Source organism: Zymoseptoria tritici, chromosome 2, assembly GCF_000219625.1.
Source record: "Zymoseptoria tritici IPO323 chromosome 2, whole genome shotgun sequence".
NCBI lineage: Eukaryota > Fungi > Ascomycota > Dothideomycetes > Mycosphaerellales > Mycosphaerellaceae > Zymoseptoria > Zymoseptoria tritici.
In genome coordinates this window covers 1,541,776-1,555,384 of record NC_018217.1, presented here as the reverse complement: position 1 = coordinate 1,555,384, position 13,609 = coordinate 1,541,776, and the positions used below count along the sequence as shown (strand labels likewise).

The 13,609-nt window shown below is 54.3% G+C and overlaps 5 protein-coding genes across 5 annotated transcripts; 1 reads left to right on the top strand and 4 right to left on the bottom strand.

Moving 5' to 3' along the window:
* Positions 1-70: 70 nt before the first annotated feature.
* On the bottom strand, positions 71-3,002 carry MYCGRDRAFT_108024 (uncharacterized protein; the record flags this gene model as incomplete). The annotated part of the gene is made up of 1 exon (XM_003854863.1): positions 71-3,002. One exon carries the CDS (start codon positions 2,692-2,694, stop codon positions 229-231), a length of 2,466 nt encoding a protein of 821 aa, XP_003854911.1.
* Positions 3,003-3,141: 139 nt separating this feature from the next.
* Positions 3,142-4,849, top strand: MYCGRDRAFT_68275 (uncharacterized protein; the record flags this gene model as incomplete). Its single annotated transcript, XM_003855542.1, has 2 exons — positions 3,142-3,213; positions 3,278-4,849. 2 exons carry the CDS (start codon positions 3,211-3,213, stop codon positions 4,847-4,849), a joined length of 1,575 nt encoding a protein of 524 aa, XP_003855590.1.
* A 3,542-nt stretch (positions 4,850-8,391) lies between these two features.
* Positions 8,392-9,796, bottom strand: MYCGRDRAFT_90692 (uncharacterized protein; the record flags this gene model as incomplete). The annotated part of the gene is made up of 3 exons (XM_003854862.1): positions 8,392-8,971; positions 9,021-9,312; positions 9,370-9,796. 3 exons carry the CDS (start codon positions 9,794-9,796, stop codon positions 8,392-8,394), a joined length of 1,299 nt encoding a protein of 432 aa, XP_003854910.1.
* A 722-nt stretch (positions 9,797-10,518) lies between these two features.
* Positions 10,519-11,230, bottom strand: MYCGRDRAFT_103218 (uncharacterized protein; the record flags this gene model as incomplete). Its single annotated transcript, XM_003854861.1, has 1 exon — positions 10,519-11,230. The coding sequence occupies one exon, from the start codon at positions 11,216-11,218 to the stop codon at positions 10,604-10,606; it is 615 nt and encodes a 204-aa protein (XP_003854909.1).
* Positions 11,231-11,477: 247 nt separating this feature from the next.
* MYCGRDRAFT_103215 (uncharacterized protein) lies at positions 11,478-13,512 on the bottom strand (the record flags this gene model as incomplete). The annotated part of the gene is made up of 1 exon (XM_003854860.1): positions 11,478-13,512. A coding segment is annotated over one exon (1,926 nt), but the record flags the coding sequence as incomplete, so codon positions are not given.
* Positions 13,513-13,609: the final 97 nt, after the last annotated feature.

The following is a 13,609-nucleotide window of genomic DNA, read 5'->3' as shown; positions in this document are numbered from 1 at the left end:
GTCTGGCAGTCTCGTACCTTCGATGCGTGGAGTCAATGCGAATTTGTTCGCATGAATGGCGATGGAGATGCTGGATCGGTGTCTGCTAGTTAGTATTACAGGTGAGTATGAAATGGGTGGATGGATGTGTGGGTGTGGGGAAGTTGATCGGTCGAGCAGGTGCTGCGCCGTAGGTTTACTGCCATGACGGCAGTGCTTCCGGAATCCCGTCAAGTCATGGCATGGCTTTCATCCTGCGCGGGCTTTCTTTGGATCCGGCTGTACGCTTGACCCACTGCCATTGTCGTGCTCATCGAACGACCGCTTGCCAAGCGGAGAGTTGGAAGTGCTGGCCGAGGCGACGGCTTGCGGCTGAACCACATCTTCATCGTCCTCGTCGAAGTCGATGCGGTCTTCGTCAAAGTCGATGGTGTCCGCGACAGTCTGGTTCGTGTTCGCTCCATTTGCTGGCCCACGTTCGGGATCGTGGCCTGCGGCCACTTCGGTTACACCGGCTGGCTGGCCCTGCTCATCTGCGACGTCTTCACGAGGTTGGTCGGTGTTATCGGCGGCGGCATCGTCATATTCCGCAAAATGGTCGGTAGCATGAGGGTGATCGTCCTCATCGTCTTCCGGATAGTCTATGAGTTCCTCCTGCTGGGCACCGAAGTCGAACGTGTACTCATCACCTGCAGGTGCTCCAACGGTATCGTCCGTTTGCTGATCGTAGTTCGTGGAGACAATGGCGGCGGCGGCGGCTTCTTCTGCTTCTTCGAGACCGCCAGTGTGGGCTTCGGCCTCGTCCTCTCCGTCGTCTGCATGTTGCTCTTCAGGCCAGGTTGTCAGATCATCGTCTTCGTAATCAATAAGATCTTCTTCATTGTTGTTGGACTCACCAGTCGCATCATTCGTAGCTCCATCACGAATGGTCGCTGAGCTTGCAGCAGACTCGGGTTCATTGAACTCGACTGCCTCTTGCTCGATCTGTGTGTCTGTAGCGTCGGCGTTCGCTGCGATGCCTGCGGTCTGGACGTTGAGGTCCGCGGGAGGTTCTGCGCCTTGATCGTGCGTTGTTGACTCGGTGCCGGAGAAGTTGTTGTTAGTGTCGGCAAAATCCTGTTGGTCGTGCTCTTCATACGACTCATATGAGGCCTCCTCGTGATCATCATCTTCATCGGCATTTGGCTCCTCGTTGAGAGTTGCTGGCTGCGCCTCTACTTGTTGCTCATCCCAAGCTTGACCTTCGTGGTCATTGTCATCCTTGTACTGTGCTTCGTGCTCCTCCTCGTACTCTTGACCTTCGTGATCCTGCGACGCTTCTTCTTGACCAAAGTCTTCGGGAGCCGTCTCGCCTTCGTATTGATCGTTCTCGCCAGTGACGGCGTATTGATCTTCCTCTTCTTCGCCATAGTCTTCCGCTTGTTCCTCGTAGTAAGACTCGATATCATCCTCGTTCTGCTGCAGAAAAGAGAAGCTAGACATGCCTTGCCCTTGTTGAGCTGCGACCTTGAAGAGATTGAAGCTGCTGGAGAATTTCAATTGTAAAGACAACGAGAGGGCGAGAGGTGGAATAGTCGAGGTGCCATCATTCTGGTGAAGCTGGATGTAAACTTCGAGAATCTCGCTCAGACTGGTTTGGAACGCGTAGGGCGAATTCTCGCCGACAATCAAACCCATGTTCTGAACGCTCAGAACGAGGTCCTGATCAGCCGAAATACTCTCACCGATCTTGTACTCAAGACGTTGCCTGCAATTAGCCATGAGATTGCTCAGGCTGAGGCTTGCGAGATTGTCGTCTTTCAGAAGGCCAGTGGGCTGCGAACGGGACTTGAACAGAGGCATCTCGAAGCCCTTGTACGTGACAGTCATTGGGTGCATGCCAGTGTCAGAGGGAGTCGGAGGACCGTCCGGAGTGAAGTGAGCAGAGGTGTCAAGTGCACCAGGCAACTTCGAAGTGGTCTCGTCTGCGTGACTACCATCGTGCTGCTGCTCATCTGCGGACGGTGCCTCCTCTTCGTGATCAGGTTCTGCAGTTGCCGTGGTACCAGAGAGATCTGCGGGATCTGAAACGAGTGTAGTAGCTTGCTCTAGCCTTGCGGTGTCAGGAGCGGGAACTTCGTCAGCAGGCACATCATTGACTCCAAGTGTGCCATCTGACTGAAGTCCTTGCTGCTGCGGCGCTTCGATTCCACCGGCCGCCGGCACGGTGTCCGAAAGCAGAGATGGCACGGCGTCTTGCTCCTCATGGACATCGTCTTCGGGATTGCGCGCGATCTCCTCGTCAACCGACTCGGCCTCCAGCTCGGTCACAGCCTCCGTAGGTGCGACGAAGCTGTTGTCGGTGTGTTGAGTGGCGTCGGCTTCGTCCGCGATTGGGATGTCTTCTTGGTATTCGTCATCACTATAGTCGATGAGCTCTTCATCGTGGTCGTACGTTGTGACATTCACAGGATCATCATGCATAACTTCTTCGACGATGGGGGTGCCAGCCATCTGCTCAGCATCCTCCATCATGTCGTCGTTGGCTGTTCCTGGACGTGTGGGCTGGGAATCTTCCATCATGTGTTCATCGTCTGTAAGCTGCACTCCGCGATAGTCGTCGAGATCGAGGTCGATGTCATTGTCTGCATGACTGACCCCAGGTGATGAGGTCAACTCCATGCTGTCGTCGAGTACGGGAACGGGAAGCGGAGCGAAAGCAGTACTTGTGGCCATGGTGGGCCGAGTGTGATGGGTGTTGTTGAGCAGCCAGAGCTCGGGAACGCGTCTTTAATGCCTTGACGGACACAGCTATAGGGTACTTGCGGTCGATCAATCACTGTACAGCAGGGTGGGCGCCGCTGGAAACGTCGGCGCGGCGCGTTCACGTGTCACTGGCTTTGTCTGGTGACAGGTTCTGCCTGATGGTGGCGGCGAGAAGTGCGCAGAAGGCGCGGCGGTCGCGGTCGGAGGTGTGATATTGACAGCAAGCTCGAGCTGGGGATGAAATGTCGATGGCAAAGGAGTGTGTGGTTGAAGCGGTAGATTGCGTTGTTTGGTGAAGAGGGAGATGAACATGATCGAGGACGAGAACAGCGACGAGGAATAATGGCGGCGGGCCATCCCGCCTTGGCAGACCCCTTGCGACTGTCCAGCTGGCGTGTCTCTTGAATGCAACTGTATACCACTTCAGCCTATACCGCGCTACATATCGACCACAATTCCTGGTGTACGCGCAGACAATTGTTCAAGATGGTATGTTTGATTGCTTGACACACAACCCTTACACCCATTTGCAATGGCTCACATATATCTCTAGGTCGTCCTCACAGCAGCCATTACCACCCGCTCAGGGAAGCCCATCCTCGCTCGCCAGTTCCGCCAGATGCAAAGGTCCCGTGTCGAAGCACTACTCGCATCGTTCCCGAAACTCGCAGACACCGCCTCTCAGCACACAACAGTCGAGCAGGACAATGTGCGATTCGTATACCAGCCATTGGACGAGCTGTACATGGTCCTCATCACGAACCGCCAGTCCAACATTCTCCAGGACATCTCCACCCTGCACCTCTTCGCCCAGGTCGTAGCCTCGATTTGCAAGAGCATGGACGAGCGGGAGATTTCCAGAAATGCGTTCGAATTACTTTCGGCTTTCGACGAGGTGGTCACTCAGGGATACCGGGAGAACTTGACAATGAGCCAGATCAAGACTTTCCTCGACATGGAATCGCACGAAGAGAGAATACAGGAAATCATCTCGCGCAACAAGGAATTGGAGGCTTCCGAGGAGCGAAAACGCAAGGCCAAGCAGCTAGAGATGCAGCGCAAAGAGATCTCGCGAAATGCCAGGGCTGGTGGTAGCGGTGCGGGCGGCATGGGCAGCAGACAGCCATCATACCCGACGTACACTGCTCCGACTCCCGCTGCGCCTAGTATGACCGACTCATACGACTCCTACAACGCTGCGAAGAACCCCTCATTCAACAAGCCCCTGGCCTCGAGAGGAAAGGGAATGCAGCTGGGCAAGAAAAAGCCTGGCACCTCCATGTTCGATCAAGTTCGCGGCGATTTGGGACCAGAGGCAGAAGCGAGCGCACCTCTCGCTGGCGTGCCTACACCTGCGGCACCCGTGCAGCCATCCATCCCAGCAACGCGTGGCAGCCTTGATCGAGAAGGAATTCACGTCACAGTCGCAGAGTCCATCACGGCCCGTTTTTCTCGCGAAGGTACCATCGAGGCGTTCGAGGTCAAGGGAGATCTGCAACTACGCATCACCGATGCAAGTCTCACACAGGTCAAGCTTGACCTCGCAGTCGGCGACACAAAAGGAGCACAGCTCAACGCTCACCCCAAGGTCGACAAGGCAGAATTCAAAAACAACAACACAATCCAACTCACGGATACCAGCAAAGGCTTCCCTGCCAACAACAGCATTCAAGTCATGCGATGGCGTCTCAATGCGAAGCCCGACGATGTTCAAGATCCACCGATCAAGTTTACCGTGTGGCTATCCGAGAGCTCGACCGACACGTACAGCGTTACTGTTGAATACGAACTCACTGGCGATGATCCATTGAAGGACGTAACTGTTGTCATACCATACTCGACTTCAGAGCCTTCAGTGTCCAGCTTCGATGCAGTCTACGAAGTCAGCGGCGACAGCATAGACTGGACGATTGGTGATGTTGACGAGAGCAATCCAAGCGGCAGCTTTGAATTCGAGGCGCAGGCATCGGGCGAGGGCGACTTCTTCCCGATGCAAGTCCGCTTCTCAAAGAGCCGGCCATGGGTGGATATTGATGTTGGCAGTGTGAGCTTGTTGAACATGAACCAGGATGTTGGTTTCAGCAAGGATATTCGTTCTGTGGCGGAGAACTACCAGATTGTTTGATAGACAGGAGCATTGCTGTATGAAGGAGCTGCATAGATGCTGAAGCACGTGCTTCAAGCAAAAGAGCATCGATCATGGTGAGAATATGAACGATAGTGCCTTGCTCGCTCAAAAGTTCACCACGTGTTTTGGCGTTTTCTAAAATCGCGCTAGTCCACGCCCACGTCAAAGGGACTTCACCTCAATGTCCAGCTTTGTGATAGAAACATCTCAAAATCAACATCTCGTCAATGGGAGCATCATGACAACCTCAAATCAGGGCGCCGACGATGATGCCCCGTCTCTGCATGTGCTCGCCACGAAACGTCTATCCGAACCCATCAAATTCCCATTCACTGCATATTCCCACGTCCACGACCTCCTAGCCGTGGTCACAAATGCATCAGAAGTTCAGGTCTTCCGCATCATCAGCGGCCAAATTGCATTCAACGTCAAACGAGGAGCGGATAATGCCGCGGAAGTGACAGCGGTGGCATGGAGAGGCGACGGAGAACGTCTTGGCGTTGGCTGGAGTGATGGCACTTATGAGATCTACGATGGCGGTACGGGAAGGAGCGTGCAGATGACGGCCGTTGCGGATCCGAATGGAGATGCACTGGAGGATTGGAGGTTGTACGCTGAAGCGCCGCCGAAGGATCGGTTTGGGAGAGCTGTTCTGCCGCCGAAGGTCACTCGGAAGGTGCATGGAAAGGTTGAAAGCTTTGGTTGGATGGCTCACCAAGTCGGAAGCAAGAAGACAAACGATGTGCTGACTGACGACTGGGAAGGAGGATTCGATCTGGATGGACTGGAGGCATACGGGACTTCCAGGGAAAACGAAAGCACAGCACTGACAGCACTTCCAAGAGCCATTGCAGGTCTCGATGTCACCAAAGTCTTGCCACGGCTTAGTGCAATACCATCTGCTGGCATCGATTCGTGGAAGATTGCGCCTGAAGGACCAAAGTTTGTCACACAAGCGGCGACAGACTCAGCATTTGACACTCAGAAGGAAGCGACGACAAACCTGGTCGAAAGTCTGACCGTTGCGCAAGAAGACGGTACCGTGCAGGTCCTATTGGATGACACTGTCAAGATTGGATCCCTCTTCATCGGCGGTCGGCCTGTGATGCACGCTGCACATCCTCAAAGTCCAAGTCACATTTACGTAACCGAGACTGAGGACATGGGACTACAGCTAAGCTTCGTTGATCTGCCTCTGTCGACATTCGATTCCGCGACCCTTCATGTCATCGCAAGCAACACAAAACGCATACAGAGCTACATCGATTACGTTGTTTTCACGCTGCGGTGCATCGAGAATGACTATACCACAGGCACCAGTACACTCGCCAAGGTCATCGCGCTCCTTCCAGAAGAGCTTGCGACCAGCAAAGACAACACAGACGTGGTCTTCAACTTCTATCACCTCGCACTCACCGGTGTGTTTAGTGCTGGTCTCCTGGAATGGATGAAGGAGATCGTACGAGATCAGAACATGAAACGCTGGGAACCGTCAATATCCACCATGTACACAAACTTGACAGACCACCTCTTCGTGAACCTTCTCCCTGCACTGGATCGCTTCAGCATTGCCGTGACAACATTGCGCGGCTATGCACGACTTCATGATGGCTCGAGCAAGTTCGACGTCTCGCCTCTGGTCTTTGACATTATCCTGGAGAACATTGACAGCCTACGTCTAGTCGCACAGAGGATGCTGCTCATTGCTACGACCGAGCATCGACAATTCCGGGCTTGGTTCAAGTGGTTCAAGCTGCAGTACGAAGTCGCCAGCTCGGGACCATTCAGTCAAAGTGCACTCGAAACAGAACAGCGCGAAATGGCAGGGCTGGATTACTCCTTGATCCTGGCGTACATTAAAGAGACGTTTGTGGAGAGCAAGCTGGCGATGCACATTCTCGACCGACCGGAGCTGGATCCCATCTTCAACATGGAGAAGTTCAAGAGCAATCCTGTATATCGAGACATGGGCTACGAGCGGACCAAAGAGGCCATGGGCAAGTTGCAAGCATTGCGAGACGGAGAGTCGCTTGCCATGAAAGACGTGCACGATCCACTCGCTCTTCTCAACATCCCGACTCTAGCAGCAGCACTGGTCGGCAATGTGCGCGCGGCACTCGATCGCATCACGGACTGGCAGAGCAGGATGCTTGTGAAGCCCACTACCATACCTCTTGAGCTCCCATCGGGCTCAGTCATTGCAGACATGACCCACTTCCCGACACCGCAATCACCATCAGGCGACTACGACGCACAACACGATCCATCGACGACGACCCTCGTCCTATCTACTGACCCAAAATCACCAAGCATACTCGACGTGCTCACCCTGACCCGCCAACCTAATACATCAACCAGCTCACCTTCTCCCTCCCGCCACAGCGGCCACCCGGCAAACCCTGCCATCATCAAGACCCAACATCCCTTCCCATCCGGCACAATCCTCTCCGCCACCTTTCTTCCTCAACCGAATCCTGCAAACATCTTCATTACCCTTTTCAAGACCCGCGACCCGAAAGACCACGTGCACCTCGTGCGCCACCAATTCACTCTGTCCGAGAAGACTGGCGGTGAAACGCAGCTGCTATCAGAAACGATTCACGTCTTTGCACCGCCGGAAGAGTCAAAGTTCAGACCAGAGAGGATGCTTGTCGGTGGGAGGAAGGGTAAGGAGGTTTGTGTGGTGTTTGGAAAGGGCGGCAGGGAGTGGAGGGTATTGGATCTGGCGGGTGGACAGCACGCTAGATTTGGGAAAGCTGTGGATGAGGATGATGAGTGGAGGATGGTGGAGTGAATGGGCTGTTGAGGAAATCAAGTGAGTCGAATGATGCGTGGATTGATACAGGACGTAAGCGGCGTGAGTCGCCCTTTTATGAGTCTTTTGCCATCTTCGCTTCATTCGCTCTACCTTCCAGCCTGATACTGTGCCTTTCCTTCCTCTGGTGCTCCCATCCCAGCCCTCTCCAGGCCATGCCCGTAGTCGCCGTAGGACCCAAGAAACCATGCGTGAGTATCCACCCAGGTGGTCCTCAATTCAACCAAAACGCCGCTCGTATAATGCATTGCTTCGTGCTCATCCACTTTTCTTCCATCCGCTCGTTCCCGCGACTCAGAAGAACCTCGCCTTCCACGTTCCGCCCAGATCCTCAATCCGCAACGCAGGAGATTTTCTGCCGCCCCGCTCCTATGCTCCCTTCCTCGTGATCGAAACGCTAAAAACGCCCTGTACAGATTCTGTGCCCATCCCGTTGGTCTGATGTTTCTGTAATTTCTTGGCTTCCCTCTTCGGCCTTTGCCTCGCTTTTCAGCCTGCTCCGACGAGGCCATGTCTATCCTCAAGACAGGCCGGATAGAGTGTGTCCGGTCTCCGTTTCCTGAAGAAAGCCGTCTGCTCTATCCGAGCGGATCCTCAGACCATTGTCGTCGATTCGGCGTTTACGACAGCTCATCTTGAACCTCGCTCGTCATCGTCGGCTGCTGTGTAGCCGATCTTTTGGCCGATCATTCCGTGTCGTGACCATCAAATCCAGGTAAACGGATCACCGCCTTGATTGATCAAAAGCCTTGCCTCCCGCCTTGAAACTCTCTTTTTGTATCCTCCCGGGACGATTTATCGAGCTTCCCTCGCCATTCGCATGTCCATTCGTGTCTCCAAATGACGTTCGCTTGTACCCAGACCCGCTCGTGTCCTCATCGCTATCGTCTGCCAGCTCTTTCAGATTGTGTGCTTCCAGATCATACATCGTCTCATCGTTCCCATTCAGCCCTTGTGATCGATCGCCGACCGGACTTCTCAAGCTCCAACTTTGACTTCGCCTGTGCTCACCACTCCGCCGTGACTGCATCGAAAATCGCGTCTGCAATCCCGCCAGCCCATCCGTGGGAATTCCGTCAACTTCGTGGTATGCACCGCGGTGGTCGGTCGAATTGATTCCCGTATTGTTGCCATCTGGGTCTTCGCGGGAGAGATTGAGCAGGTAGACGCCAGTGAAAATCGTGAGGAAGCCGCAAAGGAGGGAGATGGTGTTAATCGGGTCGGTTGTATTGAAGCCGCGGAAGAGGATGAACGAGGCGACGAGTGTGAAGGTCGTGAAGGTTACGTAGTAAAGAGGGTTGACGCTGCGAGGAATGTTAGGATGTGGATGTGATCAGGGTGACAACGGCTTACATGTTGGTGTTGAATTGACTCAGCGCTTTGTTGAAGTAGTTCATCTGTGTGAGGATGCAGACCACGACCACAACGGCAAAGACATAGGTCGATGGATGCGAGAATTGGTTGTTGCCTCCCAGAGTGAGCTTCAGCGCAATGCCGAATCCCTTGATCGCCATGATCGAAATGGATCCCACAGTCGAGCAAATGCTGATATAGATCATCGGATTCTTCTTCCCGTATATCGGCGCGATTTTGTAGATCATGACCAGAGCGAAAATCGTGACCAGGGCCACATATGTGAGAAACCCTATGCCACTTGTCAGTCCTGCTGTTCATCCCTCCCTCCATCGCATAGTGTCCTTACCCGGCTTGAGCGCATGGTCCAACAGCTCATCGATATTCTTCAATTCCTCGTCCGGCGGCGCATGCAACACAATGACCACACTCCCAATCAAGCATATCGCACAGCCGACTCTTCCCAATACTCCCAGCTTCTCCCCCAAAAAGTAACTCCCCAGCACGGCTCCAATCAACACACTCAACGCGCCCAAAGGTGTGACCAGAATCGCCGGCGCGAATGCGTACGCCGAGAAATTGCACACCTCGCCAATGACCATGGTGACGATTCCTGCCCACCAGATCGGATTTCGGAGGTATGCGAATCCATCTCCTTCGAAGCCATGTCTTTCCGCTGCGAGGTTGAGGCCTTTTTTCGTGATCACAAAGGATGCGCCGATTCCCAATGTGCTGCAAACGGCCAGGGAAAGGCCGATGTATTTGTCTTCTACCATGCTGTCAAGGACCAGGGGAGGGTGTGTGCGCCGCGCGCGGGGAGAGGTGGTGCGGACGGCCCCTCCGAGGGTGATTTCGTTCGAGTTCGAGTTGGAATGGATGTGAATCGCGGCGGTGTATACGATGTTGGAGATCGGCGAGCTAAGACGGTGGTCTGAGTCGCGCTCGTGATGTATTGGTGTATGTAGTGAGAGGAAAAGAATAAAGCGAAGTGGACTGTCAGGTACCGTCTTTGAAGCAAGCCGCCAGGGATGTGTCCTCTCCGTCTTCCGTCTGAAGGGTCCTCTGGCTGGACGTGAGACTCGATACGAGGACCCGAGGGGAATAGATCTCCCCTTCCGGCGAGCCGCGCGCCGTGTTCCTGTAAGGTACGAGGTATCGACGCGTCCTTTGAGGAGCGTCGCAGTAATGCCTCTGGGGACGGCAATCAAAGGGTGGTGCTGGTGATGTCTACTTGGGGATTCCTCACGACTCCATTGATTCGTATGCCCTTGTCCGCCCTAGAACTTTGCAAGTGGTTTCTCCACGCCTGACTAATAAAGAGCCGCGCGCCCTACTGGAATCAGATTCCGATGGATTGCGCCACTAGTGCTGTCAGCGAGGAGAACGGTCGCGGAGCAGTCAATCCGACTTTGAACATTCACTGCATGGAACATTGGAGCGGGAACAACTCGTCGATAGCCTCATTTCTCATTGTACGAGTTCTATCTACGCGCGGCCCATTGTCATGCATCGTAATTCATTCCATGAAGTCCATTTCACGCTCGAACGCTCATTGATAAGCCCCAAAACTCCCTCCAATTCATTTAATCATCGTAAAGGTCCATCTCTGCGCCATCACCATTCAGCTCCTCCACCGCGTCCTCCTCGTCCCACATCTCGTCCTCATCATCCTCCATATCGCTCTCGCCATGGTTGGGAAGCACAACAATGTGTCCATCTTCCAGCACAACCTGGGCCGTCTCGCCGTCTCGGACAGAACCGCGAAGGATGAGCACAGCCAGCCGATTGAGCACTTCCTTCTCGATGAGTCGAGCGAGTGGCCGAGCACCGTAGGCTGGAGAGTAGCCCGCTGCGCCAAGGTAGTCTTTGACTTCCTCTGTGAGCTCGATCCTGACGTTGCGTCCATTGCCACTGAGACGCTTCTGGATCTCATCCAGGCGGACTTCGACGATCTTGCGAATCTCTTTCCGGCTGAGGCGGTTGAAGATGACAGTGCTGGAAATGCGGTTGAGGAACTCGGGGAGGAAGTAGTTGCGCAGCGCGGTCATGACCAGCTCGCGTGTCGTCGGATCGATACGGCCATCCTGGGCATTGGGTCGGGAGAGATACTCGGCGCCCAAATTGGAGGTCATCACCACGATGCAGTTCTTGGCGTCGATGATGCGACCTTGACCGTCGGTGATGCGTCCATCATCCATGAGTTGAAGAAGGACGGTGAGAACTTCTTTGGCCGCTTTCTCGACCTCGTCGAACAGGAGGATGCTGAAGGGTCTGCGACGAAGTGCTTCGGTCAGTTGCCCTCCAGCGTCGTGGCCGACATAGCCGGGTGGTGCACCAATCATCCGCGAGAGTGAGTGGCGCTCCTGGTATTCCGACATATCGAATCGGATCAACGACTTGGGATCGTCGAAGAGGAATTCGGCAAGCGCTTTGGTGAGGAGCGTCTTACCAGTTCCAGATGGACCGCAGAATAGGAATGATGGTGGCTGTCCTGGGTTCGCGAGTCCGGATCGCTGCAATCGAATGGCGTTGGCGACTGAGGTGACAGCCTCCTTCTGACCAACGACCTGCGCGCCGAGAACTTTCTCCATCTGCAGAAGCTTGTCCTTCTCCGTGGTCTTGAGTCGAGTAACTGGAATGCCAGTCCAACGTGCGACAATCTCATTAATCTGGTCGGGTCCGACGGCATCTGTCACGAGGGTCTGGTCGTCGTTGTTCCCAGCGCGAAGAGCTGCCTCTCGCTCATTTCTGATCTTTTCCTCCTCCAGCTCCTTGATGCGGACCTCAACATCGGGAATGGCGTAGTACTTGAGATCTGAAGCTGTCTGCAGATCTCTAGTACGTTCGGCCTCTTCCTGCTTGTTGCGCAACTGATCGAGCTTGATCTTCTGGTCTTGGATCTCCTTGGATCGAGCCTTTTCACTCTCGTAGCTCTCGCGTAGAGGTTTCAACTCTTCCTCGATGTTTGCCTTCTCGGCACGGGCTTCTCGCAGACGAGCCTGAGATGCATCGTCCTTTTCGCGGTCCAGAGCGTGGATCTCAATTTCAAGCTGGCGCAGTTTACGCTCCATGTTGTCGAGAATTTCGGGCTGTGACTCGCGCTCCACACGGACAGCTGCAGCTGCTTCGTCGACAAGATCGACAGCCGAATCAGGCAGGCGTCTCTGGGTGAGATATCGCGCAGCGAGTGTTGCCGCAGCAATAATCGCACCGTCGAGAATGGTCACTCCGTGATGGACTTCGTACTTCTCTTTCAGTCCTCGCAGAATGGAAATGGTTTCCGCGATGGAAGGCTCCTTGACCAAGACCTGTTGGAAACGTCGCTCGAATGCCTGGTCCTTCTCGATGTACTTTCTGTATTCAGCAAGTGTTGTGGCACCAATACAGTGGAGCTGGCCTCGAGCGAGCATTGGCTTCAGCAAGTTGGCTGCGTCCATGCCGCCCTCGCCGGAACTACCAGCACCCATCAGAAGATGAATCTCATCCACAAAGAGTACAATCATCTCCTTGCTGTCTTCGATCTCCTTCAAGACGCCCTTCATCCGCTCTTCAAATTCTCCACGGTATTTCGAACCAGCGACCAGTGAGCCCACGTCGAGTGACAGCAGCTTGCATGCAGCAAGAGACTGCGGCACATCGGCGTCGACAATTCGTCGTGCCAAACCTTCCACAACTGTGGTCTTTCCAACACCAGGCTCACCGATCAAGACGGGATTGTTCTTCGTGCGTCTCGACAAGATTCGAACGACACGTCTGATCTCTTCTTCTCGACCGATGACCGGGTCAATTTTGCCTTCTCTTGCCATCGCCGTCATATCGATTGTGAACTTCTTCAGATTCTCGTTCTCCTGCTCCGCGTCCGCCGTCTTACTGTCCACCCTCTTCGTTCCTCGAATGGCTTGCACAGCAGAGTCGATCACTTTCGCATTGGGCACATTGGCTTCTGCGAGGCATTTTTGAATCGTGCTGTCTTGCACCATACATTGGATGAGATGGTCGACGGCGATGTAGCTATCCTTTTGTGTTTTGGACAGGTCGTTCGCGGCTCGGAGAATCTTGGTGAATGCTGGTGAGACGCTGACATTTTCGGGTGGTGGGTCTTGCGACGGCGTTCGGACGAGCACTCGATTGAGTGCTCTCTCCAATGTTTGCGGATCGCCGTGTGCTCGCTCCACTACTTGTCGGAATAGTGATGCCGAGCTACCAGCATGTGATGCGTGTGCGGAGTTGTTTTGTTGGTCCTTGGACTGATCGGGTAGAGGGTCGATGAGTGCTACTGCCAGGTGGATTGGCAGCATCTGTGAGTGTGCATGTTGTGTTGCGATATCCTGTGCGTCGGACAACGCTTGCGTCGCCTTGTCTGTGAAGCTCATGTTGCCGGCCATGGTCGCGGTGTTGTGGTGAGCTCGTGTGAGCGCTTCGGCAAGTCGTTAGAGAGCAATGCACGTTCGTGTCGTCGTCGTCGTATGCTGCGTCGTCTGTGAGAGTGAGAGCCAAGCAGAGATTGCCCCGTTTTCCTGGCCTGTTAATATAGTTGCAGAGTCCAAAACCTGGAACATGCGCGCAGCGTCTAGCATCGCCTCGAACGA